General features: G+C 34.0%; 1 protein-coding gene across 1 annotated transcript; it reads right to left on the bottom strand.

The window, feature by feature from the left end:
* Positions 1-17017: 17017 nt before the first annotated feature.
* Positions 17018-17917, bottom strand: LOC145797829 (uncharacterized). Its single transcript, XM_082885258.1, has 2 exons — positions 17705-17917; positions 17018-17605 (listed from the first exon to the last, which is right to left on the bottom strand). The coding sequence occupies exons 1-2, from the start codon at positions 17915-17917 to the stop codon at positions 17018-17020; spliced, it is 801 nt and encodes a 266-aa protein (XP_082741384.1).
* Between the last annotated feature and the right edge of the window lie 2254 nt (positions 17918-20171).

The raw sequence follows: 20171 nt of genomic DNA, 5'->3' as shown, positions 1-20171 counted from the left end.
AGAATTATCAAATCAACTATAAAATATCAATTATCATCCTAAACAAAAAAAAATTAACTAGACCAAAATAGTCAAAAAAAATTAAAAAGCTAACTAAAATAGCCAAGGTCCCAAATGAGCCAAGTGTTAATTGACAAGGAGTTTTACTGTGATTTTGAAGAATAGAAGAAAGCTTAGACCTCTTTTGGCAATATCTAAAAAAGTCAACTTATTGGCTTTTTTGGATTACATCAATTTTTTTATACGTCTTTTTGTAATAAATAAATAAATAAATAAATCAACGTATAAACTATATTCAAAACAACTTTAGTGTTATTTCAAGATAATTGAGAGGGTTGAGAGGGTGTTAGTATAATTTATCTTTTTTTTTTTTTTTAAGGGAAACAATATAGTACACCTTTCAAAGGGTACGTACCATATACATATTATAACTAAAAAAAAAAATGACATAATTTCATACTTTTTGAATCATAATTAAACAAAATATTATAACTAAACACAATATGAGGTATAACTAAAGAGTGCATGAGTCATAACTAAAGAACAAAATTAATCATGACTAAAAAAAATGAAAGAATTAAAAATGTATATGATACATTCTTTTTAAAATTGTGTATTTTAATTTTTTTTTTTTTTTAATTCATTCGATCCCACGAGAGACTCGTGATGCACCCTTTATTTTAATATAAAGATTTTTTTTTCCTCTTTTGAATTAATGAAATTGTGCTTGACAATACTTTTTGGGCATGTTTGATTGGAAGGATTAAAGCATGGGATTAGGATTATTAATCCGTAGGCCCAATCATCCTATGTTTGTTTTGACATTTTGGTTTAGGACTATTAATCCAATGGATAATTAATCCAACAAATTTGTAGGATTATTAGTAATGGGGTAGGGGTGGGATAGTTAATACTACACTAATTTGATAGGATTATTAATACCTCACTATTAGTATTGTGAATCAAACATGACCTTTGTATATTGTAATGACTATACTTCGTTTTGTTCCTTTATGGTATTGTTATTATTAAGGCAACCAAGAGAAATGTTACAGGTTTTAAATTTTTATTAAATAAATAATTAAATATTTTATATAAGTGTGAGATTTATAAAAATATAAATCTTATATTCATGCCCGATATTTAGTAATTTGTTTAATATAAAATTTGATATTCTCCACATTATTCAGACATAAATGTACATAAGCCTTTGTGCTATAATAAAGTAAATAAAATATAATTGTCACTATCAAGTTGAGAAGTTTCAAAATTTCATTACACATCATATCTGAGACACAATAATGAAATATAGTTGTTACTATCAAGTAGTCAAAAATTTCATTAGACATCATATCTGAAAACGTCTCAAAATGATAATTAATTTGGAAGATTCTAAGGCTCTGTTTGGTTGTGTTCTGTAATCAATTTTTTACCCGTGTGTTGGAGCATGATGTTTGGTTTCGTTTTCAAATCAATTTTCTACACTCTGCAGAGAGAACTCTGATGCATAGGCGTCTTTTTTGTCCACCCGGTTGACCACCCGGATGACCACCCGGTAGACCACCCGGATGTCCACCCAGATGTCCGGCTGATTTCCAGATTTTTTTTTTTTTTTTTTTTGCAATTGATTTACATAATCGGGACAAATATTTTCTGAAAATTTTTAAATATTTTATGTGCTTTAAAATAATTTTGAATTGTATGTTTAGTTATGAGTTGTAAATTTTTGTATCACATATCAAATGTCACATCAATAATTTCCCACTCAAATCAAACCTCTTTTCCAAAACTAATTTCAAAACTCTTTACCAAACAAATTTTCTATACTCAAATCATAATTCCACAACACACAAACTCAAAATACAACTCATACTCTCAAATCACATTTACAAAACACAACCAAACGCTACCTAACTTTTTTGAATACTATTGCACGCCTTTCTATAATAAATTAAAAAATTAACTTGTAAATTGTATTCAAAACAACCTTAGTGTTATTACAAAATAGAGAGAGTGTTAGTGTAATTTATATATTTTTTTAAGGAAAATAGTATGGTACATACCTTTTAAAATGCATGTATCATCTGCACTTTATAATTAAATAAGAAAATGATATAATTTTATATTTTTGAGTCATAATTAAAAAAAAAAAAGGAAAGTGTTATAACTAAACTCAACATATGGTATAACTAAGAAATTTATGAGTTATAATTAAAATAATGTTATAACTAAAAAAAATAGAAAAAATTATTTATAAGTCCTATTAGGGAAACTTATGCTACATATGGTCCTATTGAAAAACTTATGTTCCCATAAGTCCTATGAGAAGTTTGTTGACACATTTATCGTCAATATTAGTTGTTAATATCATAAATAATAGTAAAACCATATATAGGACATTGAATGTTACCATAGATCATATCTATATAAACGTAACGTAACGTGACACCTATGATCTATGGTAACATGCAATTTTCTATATAGGAAATTGAATGCTGCCATAAATCATATCTACATAAACGTAACGTAACGTAACGTGACACCTACATAAACGTAACGTGACATCTATGATCTATAGTAATATTCAATTTCCTATATAGGAATATGAATGTTATCATAGATCATATTTATATAAAACGTAACGTGACACCAACATAAACCAGCAACATTTTCACATTTAATTTTAAAAAAAAAAAAAACTCATTAAGTTTGCTAAATGTAACGTGACACGTTACGTTACGTTACGTTTATTTATGTGTCACGTTACGTTTATATAGGTGTTACATTACGTTACGTTTATGTAAGTGTCACGTCACGTTACGTTTATGTAAGATCTTGTGGAATACATTTCTATTTAAATAAGACTTGAGACTCTATAAGAACTTACACAAGACCTAACCTACCATAAGTGTCTGAAAAATGACTTATAAATAAGTCTTCCTAAAAAATAAAATTAATCATAATTTAAAAAATGACATAATTAAAAATATATATAATACACTATTTTTAAAAATATGTATCTTAAATATATATATATATATATATATATATATATATATATATATATATATATATATATATTAATTCATTCGGTCCCGCAAAAGACTTGTGATGCGCCGTTTATTTTAATATAATGATTTTTATTTTTTTTTTTCTCTTTTGAATTAACGAAATTGTGATTGACAGTACTTTTTGAAGATTGTAATGACCGCATTTCATTTTGTTCCCTTATGATATTGCCATCATCAAGGCAATGACGAGAAATATTATACATCTCAATTTTTTTTATCAAATAAATGATTGAATTTCTTATATGATAGATCACATATTCATATGAGATACTTAAATATTTATTTAATTAAAAAAAATTGATATTCTTAATATTAACCAGGCATGTATATGCATAAGACTTTTTTACATATTTTTCGTAAAAAAATTAAAAAATTATTAAAATAATTTATTCCCAAACAGACCTAAAATAAACAAAAAAACTAGGCATGAATATACATAAGACTTTGGCTCATTTTAGAAAGTGAGTTAAAAATCACTTTTTAATTTTTAACTCACTTCTCTCTCTCAAAAAAAAAATAAAAAAAAAATAAAAAAATAACTTTTAACTATATTTTCAAAACATCCTTTTCTACTGTAATAACGCTTGGTTTGAGAAGTGGGTTGGCTTTTTGACTTTTTGGCTTTTTTTGACTATTTTAGCCTGGGCTAAAAAGCTTGGTTTGGGAAGGACTTTTTAGTTTTTTGGCTTTTTTGACTTTTTTTGTGAGAGAAAAGTGTAATGATTATGAGTTGGATGTGATGTTTTGTTTTTTGTGGCTAAAATAGCCTATTTTGTCTTTTGTAACTAAAATAGTCAAAAAAGCCCCCAACCTAACTTGCCAAACGGAGCCTAAATATGCATAAGACTTTATGCTATAATGAAGTAAACAAAAAGCCAGACATGAATATACATAAGACTTTGTGCTATAATAAAGAGGTGTTTTGGTAGCATGGCTTTTAGCCATTTTTTTAGGTTAGTAGCAAAACTCAAAAGTAGGTTTTTTTGTCCTTTTTTTTCATTTGGGAAGTTGATTTTTAGCCAATGGTGAAATTATAATTTTACCCCTCATGGGTCAAAATGTGTTACATGGATGAAGTTGTAAATATTTTAAATAAATAGGGATAGTTTGGTCATTTTCCTATGATTTGATATCATAAACAAATATTAATCAAAAAAGTCAAAAGCAGCTTTTTACCAGCTTCTCAAATCATTTGTTTAAAAATGCCAAAAGCTTAGTTAAAAGCTAAAAAATAATTTTTTACTATCTTTTCAAAATAAACCAAAGTTAACAAACAGTACGATAAAGGCATGTCATTTGTAACAAAAAGCCAGGCATGAATATACATAAGACTTTGTGGTATAATAAGTAAACAAACTGTACGATAAAGACCTGTAATTTGTTAGGTTCAAATCCTTGGGATGCAATTGTTATCTCTTCGGAGAGCTTGCACTATTCCGCTCGAAACTTATTCTTTGCTGTGGTTTGTTATTGAGCTCTATTAGTGTCTTGGTGATGGATCATTTCACTTCGATTTGGTTAAATCTGACTGGTAGCCGGCTATCTTGGAGCTAGAGCCCATGGAAGCTGTAATGACACCACATAACTTCTTTTTTTTCTTGTTAAAAAAAAAAAAAAGAATTAGACAAAAGTTTCCAAATTTGACATCATATCTGAAAACGAACATGATTGACGATATTGATCATCCGTACGATTTAAAAAATTGAAAAATTAGCTATTAATAGATTGCAATAATTTTTCTTTGCAAAAATGCTCCGTAGCCCGAAAAATTGAGATTCGAATGGTTCGAATGGTACGGAAAATATTATCTTACCGATAAGAGAATAAAAAAAAATCGTAAAACGACGTCGTTTTGAGATTTCGAACTATTCAATCCTTTGATTTTTCAAACTCCGCAGCGGTGTTGTTTTTCTCCGTCAATCCTCAGTATAAAAATGAGAGTTTCACTTCAAGCAGACATCACTGAGCCAAGTGAGCTGACAAGGTTCTCTCTCCCTGTCATAAAGCACACTGGTGAGTAGTAGATTACAATCATTTTTCCTGTCAATCCTTTTTTTTCTACATTCTGTAACTTTTCTTCAACTTTCATTTCTTTTCACAAAAACAAAAAAATAAAAAATAAAAAATGGGATTGTTTGGTTCAATTTGTCGGAGTTATTCATAGTTTTTTATTTTTATTTTTTAAAAAATTTGTCTTATACTATTAATGTAATTTTTGTTTATAATTTATTATGTATAAATAATTTAAATTGATTATCTAAAAACTAAAGATGAATACTTTTAAATTCTATTTTTTAATTATTAACATCTAACTTATAATAAATTCTATCAAACATGTCCAATGTGCTAAAGATATATCATCAGCATCAGTTGATGTATAGTTGCTGTATGTTAGTTACACTGTTAGTTGTATCACAGAGTCTGTTACAGAGTTTGTTGAGAAGTGGTTAGTTTGTTAGTGTATAGTTAGTGTGTGTGTTAGTAGTTAGTTAGTGCTGGGTATCTTGTATATATATACATACTGATGTAATATGATTTGATTAAATAAAATGGATAGTTGATCAAACTTCTTCATGGTATCAGAGCTTGGGAAGCTCCAACGAGCAACAATGGCATCATCATCTACAACACCTCAGATTCCTTCAAATCTGAGTGTATTGCTCTCGAATCTCAGTTCACTTGTTACAGTAAAGTTAGATGGTACAAACTTCAGTGTTTGGAAAGGTCAACTGCAGAATATCCTTAGAGCAACAGATCTCCTAAAAATTGTTGATGGATCTTTTCCATGTCCTGCTGAGAACATCCAGAATTCATCTGGTGTTGAAGTTCCGAATCCTGAAGCAGCTCAATGGAGACTGTTAGATGCGCACCTGCTTAGTTGTGTTACAGCCACACTATCTCCTGCAATATTCACATCTGTGAATCATCTTCAAACCAGTGCTCAGGTTTGGCAATCTCTTGATAAAAAATTTACATCATTGTCTCGTTCACATATTCATCAACTCAAAAATAGACTGAATTCAATTTCAAAGAAGAATGAATCTATGGAGACCTATCTCCATCAGATTAAAAATCTTGTTGATCAATTAAGTCTTGCATCTTCTACTGTTGATGATGAGGATGTGGTGCTCATCACATTGAATGGACTTCCGAGTGAGTATGATGCTATGAAGACAGCTATTCGCACTCGATCAGAGAGTATTTCAATGGCAGATTTGTCTTCTCTACTCTGTTCTGAAGCCTTACATATTGAAGCAAAGACTAAACAGTCATCTGATCTAACTGTTGCATATGCTTCAGTCAAAGAACCTAATTCCTCAAAAGGTTTTCAAGCCTATCATGGAAGAGGTGGTTCACGACATGACTCTCGAGGTTTTTTCAGAGGCAATCGATCTCAGTTTGGGAGATCAAATACTTCTTCTTCTTCTTATCGTGGCCGATCTGCATATTTTCCTGGTCGTAGTAGGCCTAATTCTGGCTTAATCTGTCAGATTTGTGGAAAATCCAATCACTCGGCTTTGGAATGTTGGCATCGGTTGGATACTCAATTTCAACCATTATCTCCCTCTCAGCCACAGCCACATAATAGCTCTTCTGCTCCTCATACATCTAGAGCTTTTGTTGCATCTGCTACTGATGAAGCCTCTCAATCTCAATGCTCAAGTCCTTGGTTTCTTGATTCAGCTGCATCTGATCACATCACTCAGGATCTTCATCACCTGCATTCTTATCAGCCATATTCTGGTTCAGAACAAGTCACCATTGGTAATGGCTCTTCTCTTCCAATTACTCATACTGGCCAAGGTATTTTACCTACTCCTCATCATTCTTTCCGGTTAAATAAGGTCTTGCGAGTGCCTAATATTTCTTCTAATCTTCTTTCTGTTCATCAACTCGCTAAAGATAACAATTGTTCTGTTATATTTGATCAGTCTTCTTTTTCCATTCAGGACAATCATTCCAAGGCCATTCTGCATAAAGGCTATCATGCTAATGGCCTGTATCATTTTCCTGTCCTGTCAACTCATGTCTCACCATCTACTTCTCCTCATGCTTTCCATAGTTTAACTGTTAATGCTACAGCATCTGCTGATACTTGGCACAAGAGATTGGGGCATCCTTCTGCCTTTAAATTTCACTTACTGCAGAAGCACTTGTTCTTAAATAATAAAAATAAAACTCCCATCTCTTGTATTGATTGTGCTATGTCTAAATCTCATAGACTACCATTTAAACTGTCCCATTCTACTGTGAATCAACCCCTTGCTTTAATTCACACTGATGTTTGGGGACCCTTTTCTTGTGCTACCTCTAATTACAAATATTATGTTGTGTTTGTTGATGATTTTAGTCGCTTTACTTGGCTTTATCCTTTAGCTTACAAGAGTGAGGTGTATGTCCAATTTACTGAGTTTAAAATGTTTGTTGAAAGACAATTTGGCTATCCTCTTAAAATTTTGAGATCTGATGGAGGTGGTGAATTTCAAAATCATTCTATGCATAACTTCATGACTACACATGGTATTCTTCATCAGTCTTCTTGTCCTCATACACCCGCACAAAATGGTGTAGCAGAACGTAAGCATCTCCATATTACTGAAACTGCCATTGCTTTATTACATCAATCTGCCTTACCACTTACTTACTGGTTTGATGCTGTAGCTACTGCTACTTTTCTGATTAATAGGCTCCCTAGTGTGACTCTTTCTAATTCATCTCCTTTTGAAAAATTGTTTCAAAAGCCACCTGATTATTCCTTGCTTAAAGTTTTTGGTTGTTTGTGTTTTCCATGGTTTCAGCCTTATTCAGCTCATAAATTGTCTCCTAAATCTACTCCACATGTTTTTCTTGGATATCATCCTGCATTTAAAGGTTATAGGTGTTTGAATCCTCTCACTGGTCATATCATTCTTTCTAGGCATGTTCGATTTGAAGAACATATTTTTCCTTTTGCCTCTTCTACATCTGTGTCTGTCTCTTCTTCTTTACCTGTCCTGCAGAATTTCTTTTGGACTGCTACTTCTCTTCCTCATTCTCCCTTGCAGCCCCGTTCCTCTGCTTCAGCTCAATCTGGTTCTATTCAACCTGCCCCTGCTGCTGCAGCAGCTTCTCCTACTGCTATTGCAGTCCAGCCTCCAGCACATACAACTTCAGTTCTGTCTGCACCAGCACTGTCTTCTCCTGTTCTGCCTCCCTCTGCTTCAGCTCAATCTGGTTCTGTTCACCCTGCTCCTGCGGCTGCTGCAGCTTCTCCTGCTACTGTTGCAGTCCAGCCTACTACTGCTGCTGTTGCCGTCCAGCCTATACCACTTGTTCCTTCTACACCTATTACTTCTATTTCTATCCCTCTTCCTCTTCTTCCTCTTCTTCCTCCTACCCTCAATACTCATTCTATGCAAACCAGATCTAAAACTAAGCATCCAATTTTCACTGTTCAGATCACTGATGGGTCCACTGAGCCTCTTTCTACTTCATCTGCTATTGCTTCTCCCATCTGGTTTCAGGCGATGATGGAGGAATATTCTGCCCTTCAACAACAGGGCACTTGGTCTTTGGTCTCCCTTCCTCCTTCTAAACAAGCTATTGGATGCAAATGGGTTTTTAAGATCAAGAAAAATTCAGATGGTACTGTGGCTCGTCACAAAGCTCGCCTTGTGGCTAAAGGTTTTCTTCAACAATATGGAGTTGATTTTCAGGACACATTCAGTCCTGTTGCTAAGCAACCTACAATTCGGATTTTCCTTTGCTTGGCCTTGTCTCATCATTGGCCCATTAAACAATTGGACATCTCCAATGCATTCTTACATGGCAAGCTTGAAGAAGAAGTTTATATGGAACAACCCCCCGGCTTTGTTGATCCTTCTTCTCCCTCTTTGGTTTGTAAGCTTCATAAAGCCCTCTATGGCTTGAAACAAGCTCCTCGAGCTTGGTATTCCACTTTTTCCTCCTTCCTTCTTTCTCAAGGTTTTACAAATAGTAAGTGTGATACCTCTTTGTTTATTCACAAAACCTCTTCCTCTCTTACCTTCCTTTTGATATATGTTGATGATATCCTTCTAACTGGGACTAATGCTACCTACATCCAAACTCTTTTATCTCATATGCATCTTGCCTTTTCCATGAAGGAATTAGGTGATCTCTCTTATTTTCTTGGCATTTCTGTCCAGTCTCACCATAATGGTTTCTTTCTTCATCAACACACATATGCTTCTGATTTGCTTCTTAAAGCTGGCATGATTGGGTGTAAACCGTGCTCTACACCTGTTTCTTCCAAGCCTTCCTTCACTGCTTCTGATTCTTTGCCTTATCCTAACCCATCTTTGTATCGCAGTATTGTGGGTGGCCTTCAGTATCTTACTATTACTCGACCTGAGTTGTCCTATGCAGTCAATCAAGCTTGTCAGTTCATGCATTCTCCTACAGTTGGAAATTTTTCTGCTGTCAAAAGAATTATGCGCTATATTAAAGGTTCTTTATCTCATGGCCTTCTTTTCACTCCTAGCTCTTTTCAGCTTCATGCCTACACTGATTCCAATTGGGCTGGTGATCATATTGACAGACGCTCCACCTCCGGCTATTGTATTTTTCTGGGTGATAATCTCATATCTTGGTCTTCTAAGAAACAGCCCACGGTTTCCCGATCATCGACTGAAGCTGAATATCGTTCGCTAGCTAATACCACTGCCGAACTCACTTGGCTTCAAATGTTACTTCAAGATTTTTCCATTCCTCAATCTTCTATTCCGGTTGTCTGGTGTGATAGTCAATCTGCTCTTGCTTTGGCTGCCAATCCTGTGTTTCATACCAGGTCTAAGCATATCGAAGTAGACTGCCACTTTGTTCGCGACAAGGTTCAAGCTCATCAATTACTTCTGCGTCATGTTCCTACTGCTTCCCAGCTTGCTGATATTTTCACTAAACCATTGTCGACTTCTCGGTTTTCTTTTCTCACTTCCAAACTCAGAGTTGCTTCTGCTCCCTTGAGTTTGAGGGGGCCTGCTAAAGATATATCATCAGCATCAGTTGATGTATAGTTGCTGTATGTTAGTTACACTGTTAGTTGTATCACAGAGTCTGTTACAGAGTTTGTTGAGAAGTGGTTAGTTTGTTAGTGTATAGTTAGTGTGTGTGTTAGTAGTTAGTTAGTGCTGGGTATCTTGTATATATATACATACTGATGTAATATGATTTGATTAAATAAAATGGATAGTTGATCAAACTTCTTCACAATGTCTGTTGCTTATTTTTTTGTATTAATTCATCTTCATATTCATCTTCTTCTTATTCTTATTATTATTAAATTTTTTTAGACAGTGGAGAATTGAATTTCCATGTTTTATTTTATATCTAAATTGTTTTGGTAATTTGCTGAATAAGAGTTATGGGTTGATTTTGAAAAGTAATTGCAATTATTGTTGCATATTTATTTATTGAATAAACAATATGGTTATCTTTGAAAGTCAAAATTGTACAATAAAATTTTTAAAACAAAAATTGTTCTGAATTGTGTACTTTGTATAATAGAATAAATTTCACATCTGTAATTTTTTTAGGTCAGGGACAATAAATGGCTCGGCTATGCTTTGAAAAGAACCTCTCTCCTACAGATGCTAAGAGCAATTTGGAGATATCGAAGAGGGCACTTCACTTACCTAATTTGAAGCTACAAAATGAGGACACCACCATGTATGTAAGGGATCAAAATGGATGTCTTTGGGAGTTTGAAGCACCAGAGAAGCCAAGTTCTGGTAGACGTACCTTGAGAGGTGAATGGCCTAAATTTGCAAGAACTTATGGTTTGAAGCCTACTGACACTGTGAGATTGTATCAAACATATCCCGATACAACTCTTTATCATATCGAATTTGAAAAGATGACTTTGTCACTCTTTTGAGTGTATAATCATATTAGCACTTATGTACCAGATCTTTACTACGCTACTCTTTGGTTGATTGTTCAAATCCACAATAGTATTGCAGTAAATTATACATGTGTGTATATTTTTATTATACGTGGAAGTTTTTTTTTTTTTTTTTTTTTTTTTCTGAGTTCTGTACTCATGTCATTGTTAGAAGGTTACATATTCAAGTCTTCCTATATTTCAGTTGTATCAAGGAATATATATATATATATATATTGAACAAGTTCTGATGCTCATGTATTTTAGTTTGTCTTATGTTCTTTTTGTTTCTTTTATTTTGTGGGACCGATACTTCTTTAGATATGTAAAAGTCAAGGAAAAATATTATGCATCATTGCATTTACTTCACTCGCTTACGTCGTTTTGTATGTTTATTCATATAATAAATGTTACATGTATATATATGTTGACCTCATCATATTCTTTTTTTTTTTATCAGCAAAAAAAAAAAAACTTTATTGATGGAATAAACACGTACAAGGTACAACACAAATTACATCAATAAAAAAAAAAAAAGTGCAAAAACATCACAATGAGCTAAATGATCCCAACTAGGTTGGCACAACAAAGCTCATCCTAGTATTTGCTAGCATCTCCAAGTTGGTGACAGACCAACGAAAAGAGAACAGACCATAGTAACATCAGAACAGCCATCCAATTCAGACCATCAGCCAAACATCTGAAATAAAACGACCAACCAGCCAAACCTAGCTCCTAAGCATAACAGATCAGCAAAATAATACCTCAGCAGATCAGCAGCTCTGAATTTTGCCTGGATGCTTGCTTCCTACAACAGCATTAGCATTTCCAGCAACCTTCTCAACTTCTTGCCTTTGATCATAGGCCAACCCCCTAGAAATTCAGCCTTCTCCAAATAGCATATCAGATCAGCATATCCCTCTGCAGCCCACTAGAACAGATACAGTATTACACCAGCAGCCTTTTACATAGTCTGATGCTCAGCATCGCAGCTCACCAGCAGAATCTAACCAATAGCAACCATTGAGATTCCAACAGAAGCAAACCAGAATAGAACACCCCATAGCAGCAGCAGCCACAGACAGAAGCAGACCAGAACCAAACAGTCCAGAACAACCCAAAGAATTGCCCATAGAACCTGAATGACAGCCCAAGCATATCTGTATAACTGTATGGCAGTCCAAGAATATCTGTGTGACAGCCCAAACAACAAAGTAGAACCTGAACCAATAACCCCACAAGAGCCAGCAGCCTACCAGTTCACAGCTGAGCAAACCAAATGTGCAAGAGCCTAAACAGATAGAACCTAATGTACAACAGCCAGGATAGTTCTTGAATTTGAAGAAAAATAGAGCTGAGTGCCTTGTATTATTCTACTGCTGAGCAGTCCAAGCACAACTGTAAGGCAGACCCAATCAACAAACAGGCCAGCAGCCTAAAGATCACTCTAACTATACTGAGCTCACAGAGATCACTAGATAATCTAAGCCAACCATACCATCAGAAAATGGATACAACCTTAAGAACACACCACTACGCCACAAGCACTAACACTGCAGTCCTACATCTTAGTCCACCACTGAGCCTCACAAACCAACAGGGCAGAATCTGCACCTGAACCTACAGGACCAGCAACAAGCCGAAGCTAATAGACAGATACACACTCCAGCAGAGCAAACCAAGGCCAATACTCAACAGAACAAGAGCCGCACAGTAAACCAGGTCCAAGACTCAACTCCTATGTCTAATACCATATTGGACCTGCTGCAAGTAAAAGACTATATCATTAACAGAGAACTCCACTTTGACTAGGGAAGATTTGACACACAAAGCTATTCTTACTTTGACCAACTCACAGAGATCTTCAAAATTTGGCCGCAACCCATTAAACACACAGTCATTTCTATGCTTTGATATGGACCAAGCCAAAGGTGCAACCTTCCATAGCTGTTTCTCAATCTTATTCATCTTACGGAATGACCACCATTGCAACAATCCTTCCACTGAGTTTGGTATAACCCACTGTACACCCCATCATTTCATAATATGAGAACATAGCAGCCAAACAAAAGGACAAAAAAGCAAGATATGGTAGATTGTTTCCACCTCATCATGACAGAAAACACAAACCACATTAGCATTCACATCTAAGATCCCTATTCTCTGCAGGAAACTTGATGTTTTCACCTTACCTTGCCATGCCAACCACCCAAAGCATTTTACTTTAGGTGGAGCACAGTTATGCCAAACTGCCTCTGCCATATTCCTAACAGGCCCCAAGAGAAGTTTACATCCTTTGTACGCTAATGCAACAAAGAACAATCCAGTTGGATCAGCCTTCCACTTCCATATATCTGGACTTGAGACCCGAATGGCTGGTACGGATCTAATTAAGGTATATAACCTACATGCCTGCTCCTCCTCTCAGGCCAACAAAGGCCTCCTAAATTCCAGATTCCAGTCCTATAGCCCTTCTTTTCTGGTATAAAATTTAGAAACTGTTCCATACTTATCGGTGGACAGAGAGAATAATCTGGGAAATTCCGCCTTAAGACATAATTCCCTAGACCATTTATCTAACCAGAATTGAGCTCTCCTACCATTTCCGAACTGAATGACAGCATTATCTAGGTAGAAATTGAGAAATTCAGGCTGAGATCTAACTGCATTAATTATATCATACCAAATTTTTGAAACTCTGATATTTCCTACCATATATGGCAGCCATCTTCCACCCCCGATATTATACTTTGAACATATAACATCCTTCCACAAAGTGTGGTTTTTTGCCCCAAACCTCCACCACCATTTCATCAAAAGGCACTTATTCATATCTGCCAATCTTTTAACTCCCAAACCTCCCAAATTTTTACTCTTGGTAATGGCTTCCCAAGAGTAATATTCAACTTATCATGTTACTTTAGAAGCCACATAAAAAGTATACAACTTTAATAAAATAACTAGTTTGCTACCTGTGCTTTACACGGGTTAGGTTTAAAATTTAATTTCATATAAATTTGATTTTTTTGTAGTCAAGCAAAAAATTGTTTGTTCATGTCGTATATGCAAAAACTCAAAGCAATACGAACTCAAAGGCCGTATTTGTTACAAATTTATGAATGAATTAAATTTCAAAATGCATTCAAATAAGAAGTGTACATCAATCTGTTACATGTACATATATGAATCTATCCCAATAGAAACTCAAAACAACAAATTTACTTATTGTAGGACACAAACCAATATAAAAAAATACATTGATAAAAAATAAAATTGTTACAAATTACTGTAATTGAAAAGCATAAGGTAAGGCCCTTTTTATTATTTTTTTCTTTTATTTTTCTTTTCATTTTTATCATTTTTGACATGTGAGGGAATGATTGAAAACACAATCTTTTGTAACACTTAATTTTTTTTTTCTAAAAAAAGATTTTTATAAGAGTTTTTTTTAAACAAATCCACAAATCTATTTTAGGCAATATTTTGTTTTTATTTATTTTTTAAAAAATGGAAGACAATATTCAAAAATGATACCAAATCAGTCAATTTTTTGAACTCATATTTGAATTGAAAATATAGTCTCTCAATTATTTTTCTATTTTTTCCTTGAAGTTAGCATCATGCTTATTTTAAAAATTTCCAAGCTACAATTATCTCATAACACACACAAAAAAAATTCAAAAAATTCACTATAGATTCCCTTAAAATTTTAAATATATATAGCTTATGGTACTTTGTAAAATATAAGAAGATTATCATCGATATACATATATATATATATATATATATATATATGAAGTCGATGTAAAATAGATGAGGAAGTAGACTCAATCGTATTTACTTGAATAGTAAATGATTCATAAACAATGACTAATGAAACCCAAAAAAAAAAACAAAAAAACCAAAAAAACAAAAAAGGAAAACTTAAAAAATTATTTAAACTTGGATATGTGTGTACAAAGCATAGGAGAGAGAAATTAGCTAAAATTCATCAAAATAGTTGCAATAGTGGAAAGAGCTATAGTTGAGAAGATGATTCATTATTCATTTTCCCCACTCTCATTAAATGAAAATATGATTCGTAAACAATGAGTAATGCAACAAAATAAAAGAAAATAAAAGAAAGAAAAAACTAAAAAAATTATATAAAATTGTAGATATGTATACAAAGCATGAGAGAGAGAAAGAGAAATTAGCTAATATTCATCTTAATAGTTGTAACTATGGAGAGAACTATAGTTGAGAAATGTCAGATGTGTGTAATATCTATAAAATACGACAAGAAGGGTTTTGAAAATTTCCTACACACATTTGTCTTACTACGACATTTGGACGGTTCAGATCTGTTCAAATTACAAAACAACAACTGTGATTTCCCGCTTCTCTCTCTTACTTTTTCCTTTTCTCACCCACCCTCCCATGATCTCATGAATAATCCCATGAATGATCTCATAATCACACCATCCTCATTTTCTTTTTATTTTTTTAATTTTCACCCCTTTTTTATTTTTCTCCCTTATTATTTAATTTTTTTTCTCTTTTTTGTTCACTTATTTTTATTTACACCGTGCCTTTAGGCACAGGTATACACTAGTATTATATAAGAGAGAAGGAAAGATCATTCATCTCCTATATGAGAGATACTATTTATTTTTCTCATTCTCATTAAATGAAAATATGAAGAAAAACAGTGAAGGAAAATAAAAAGACAATAAAGAGAAAGTTAACATGTAATGCCCCAAAATAAATATGATGAACGCATCTCATAAGCAGAAGTAAAATTGGAACAACATACTTTCATTCATCAGAGTTAATATACAAAAGGTGACACATACGATAACTATTCATAAATAGCTCATCCTAAATCTGCAACATGTGTTACAAGTATTAAAAAGAAATGAAGGCTAAACAGATATTCATATGCCCTAAAGGCTTACACCTTTCTAAGTCACTGCTTGGTTACAACAAAAATGAGTCTCGCTTAACACAATTTAAAGCCCTTGGCTATACAAAATAAATACAACAAAAGAGAAGCTTTCAGCTCTGATTCCTCCCAAGCTATTGCCTTGGCAGAGGCATATCACCAACACCCGAAAATGATTTTCCCAAATAGGGTGATCCAAAACCCAGTAGAAACAATCTATCACAATATATGAATCTTAACAAAGATATAATTATGAAGTGCATATGCAATGCCTGTGATTTAAAATCATTTACAACTCTTTTTCCAAAATCGTGTTGTGATAAGCCTCATATCTCAATTCATTAATCATGTCCATTTCATTCAATCAACCAAACTGAGTGTACTACTCAGTGGATCTCTAAACAATATAGTTATTATACGAACACATCCATTTTTCCATTTTACGAAAGTTTCATCTGCGAGAATTGGCACCTATGTATATGCGCGATTTTTAGGACTTTCACCGTAGACACACAGACCAACTTAATTTACTAGAGTCCATTCCTTTTCTTCTCCCAAACATGAAGTAAATCTCATTTCTCCTCCCAAACATCATACATATACAATGTATTAAAATACAACCATGTTCAATGACAACCGATAAGAGACTCGCTTCAATTTACCTAATCTCCATGCAATTTCTACAACAATTATAGCTATCCTCTACCGATAGCTCAAAATAAATATTTCTAAACAAACATATAATCTCTACGACAGATAAATGATCCAAATTTCCATAGGTAAGAGGTAATACATTTCTAATTCCACCCAGGGACGGATCCAAGATTATAACTTTGGGGGGGCCAAAGTACGTTTAACCTCTGACCAATAAAATTTGAAGTTCAATACCAATTTCTACTAACATGAAAAAAATCAATAATGTTATGATAAAATATTGAACTATGTATTCCTTGTCAACATACTTGAGTACCAAAAGATGATCATACAATTGAGAATATTTGTTTGTCCATATTCTCTTACAAAAAGTAGTAACTATTTATAAATGCATTTATTTACTAAAATTAGGCATCTTCAATTGAGCTTGACGCTCTTTCATAATATCAAAAGCATGGATGATAGAGTCTACATCAACTCTTGAGCAATGTCTTTTTCAATGTACGTAATCAAGTAACTAGCCAGAAAACCATCTTTCATCCTATTGCGCAATTTAGACTTAACGAGTTTCATAGCTGAAAATGCACGTTCCGATGTAGCAGTTGAAACAGGTAAAGTCAACACAAGACGGATCAATCTATCAATAAGAGGATAACTTGTCGACTTTTTTGTTTTTGCCAACATTTGACACAACTCAGAAATGGTTGACAGCTTCTGAAACTCGGGAAGTATGGAAATATCAAGCTTATAGTTTTCCAACTGATACTTCAAATGCAATTTTTCTTGCTCGGAAAAATCCATGGGATAAAATTTATTTGCAAGTTTGTAAATATCCTCAATGTTGAATGATCTATAACCATCCCTAGGATCCAAAGCTGAGCTAAGAACAAGCAATTCCATTACATCTTCCTTAAACCTATTGTTTAATTCTTGTAACTGGGAATCAACTGTAACCATAAAAATATCAACTCGAAAATGATGTTCCATGGTGAGCTGATCTCTTTCAGAACGAGACCGACCTCGACCTCCTTTATAAGAACAACTCATATTAGGAATCTACATACCATGATCATTAGAAAATAATTTAATTTTCTCCAACAATGGAACCCATCCATCTTCTCTAAATTTTTGAATAAATATCTTCGTTTTAGACACCAAATGCATTGCATTTAATATATCTTGAGATTTACTTTGCAAAGCTTGGAAAATATCATCAGTAATCTCCATGATATCCCTCATAAGATGTAAGATGAAGACAAACTCAAAAGATGTAATGGAATTATAAACTGCATCTGCCTCAGCTCGTTGATTCGATTTGCTTCCATCATTAATTATGTTTCTTAGGACTGCACAAGTAGCACTGAACATGTTTATCAAACTACGAATGGAACCCAAAGGAGAACCCCATCGAGTATCTCCAGCCCGTTTCAATGTTCCAATCTGATTTTTTTCCTTTAACAATCTCGAATTCATCATCAATGGCAAGCTTTTCAGCAATATCTGCAGCCTGAGCAGCTTTTAATTGATCATGTCTTTTGCAAGATGAGCCAACTATATTAATTGCTCGAGTCAAGTAAGAGAAAATTTGATTGATAGATATAACCTGTTTATATGCTCATACTAAAGTCAATTGGAGCCGATGAGCAAGGTAATGAACATGATATGCAAATGGACACTCAACACAAAATAAAGCCTGAAACCCAGTCCATTCTCCAGACATGTTACTGGCACCATCATATCCCTAACCATGAATATTTTGCACACTAAGGTTATGACGAGAAAGGACAATACAAATTTCTTCTTTCAAAGTTGCCGACGTGGTGTCTAACACATAAACTATGTCAAAGAAACGCTCTTTTATAAAACCATATTTATCGATAAATCTCAAAACAATTGCCATTTGCTCTCTTTTCGATTCATCTTCAGATTCATCAACTAGAATGCAAAAATTCCCATCATTAATCTCCTCACGAATGAATTTTTGTATCTTATCAGAGAAAATACTAAGAATCTGCTTTTGAATCCCATAGGAATGATAGGAAGCATTTTGAGGAGCATTTTCCAAAACCACTGCTGCCACATCCTCATTATAAGAAGCCAAGAGCTTTATCACCTCAATAACATTCCCTCGGTTGTTAGATTCGTGGCGTTCATCACGACCTCTAAAAACGTATGCTTGGAATGTTAACCATTTAATCACATCTATCGAGGTCTTTAATCGCAAACGATTTCTAGCAATTTGTATGGAAGTTTGTTTTTCAACAATTGCCTCAATATGTTGCGCTTGATTTGTTAAATCACAGCAACATTTGACGACAGCTCTATACGATGAGTTAGGATCCTTGCCCATATGCGATAACAAAGGACAATTCTTCCCTTCATTGACTTTCTTCCAAGAAGAAAATCACTCACCTGTAAAAGCACTAGATCCAGGGCGTCCAGTTGGCTTAGTAAAAAGAAAACATAGAAGGCAAAACGCACGATTTTTTGTTGGAGAGTATTCCAACCAATTCGGAAATAACTTGTACCAAGAATCTAAAAAATGACGCCCATTCTTATCAGTTTCAAAAGGTTGATTGTTCGGAGCCTTGGGTTGATATGGCCCGAATTTGATATAAGCACGTTGTAGACCGCCCCGAACACGCTTCGTGCGTGAGGGCATGAATTGGGTTCTTAGCTACTACAATTCGGACTCCTGTCACAGTTCTAAATCTAATCTTACAAAGTGCAGTGTAAGACTGATAAATCACCAAAGAGTCCAAATCCGGTAAATCATTTTGAAAAATCGATTTTAATAAAAAAACGCCAAACATGGACTACTTTGCCAGATTTCAGAGTCGCCACCTAAATATTTTATTTTGAAAAATTTAGGAAACCCTGACTCGTGCCTAAGGCCACGTGTCGCTCATCAGCAAAGTTGTCTCGGCTCAGGAACTTGGGTACGAGGGGGGAAAGGTCATGAAATGAGCACCCCTGCTCGCCCGATCAAAGGATCGTTCTCTACTAAACATGATATGTTATTTTGAAAATACATGTGTTCTTATTCCGGTTTATTAGCTGACCTTACTATGTGATGCGCACAACATACAAGTATAGACTCAATCACGCGGATTGGAACAAAACAACTCATGCTTGTTTTTGAAAGTGCTACTCGCAAGTAGGCTAAAGTGCGGATTTGCCACCCTTAAGTGGGCTTAGAAAAATATGATTTTGCCACTTCAAGTGGGCTTAAAACTCACAATCATCGAGTTGTTCCAATTTAGGCAATCAAGCATTCATCCACAGGCATTCATACAGTTTATCAAATAAGCACAGAGCCTTATGGCAAGCATGCTATCATGGCAACACTCACACTCATGCAAGGATGCTAAAGCATAAACACTTACAGTGTACTCCGAGCCAAAATAGAAAACTAGTTAGAAATATGGATGAATCCTAACTATGTTAAATGCCTAATGTAACACATGCAAAATGCAACTAAATAGGCTCGGCTATCTAATCATGGCATATGAATGCAACACTTGATACATCTATTCAAATAGTAATTGAAATAAAATGCAGCTTGAATGATGCACTGAGCCTGGTGCATGCAATACGAATGAATGATGCACGCATGCAAAGC

The sequence above is a fragment of the Camellia sinensis genome, chromosome 8 (assembly GCF_055761805.1).
Source record: "Camellia sinensis isolate YWXY chromosome 8, ASM5576180v1, whole genome shotgun sequence".
NCBI lineage: Eukaryota > Viridiplantae > Streptophyta > Magnoliopsida > Ericales > Theaceae > Camellia > Camellia sinensis.
This window is presented reverse-complemented; position numbering and strand designations above follow the sequence as displayed.

What these genes read in the sequence shown, in the direction of transcription:
- LOC145797829 (XM_082885258.1), bottom strand. Translation starts at nt 17,917, where the DNA reads ATGTTCAGTGCTACTTGTGCAGTCCTAAGAAACATAATTAATGATGGA. An exon ending in TATTAAATGCAATGCATTTG is followed by an intron (nt 17,606 to 17,704) that starts GTGTCTAAAACG and finishes CATGGTATGTAG; the next exon opens with ATTCCTAATATGAGTTGTTC.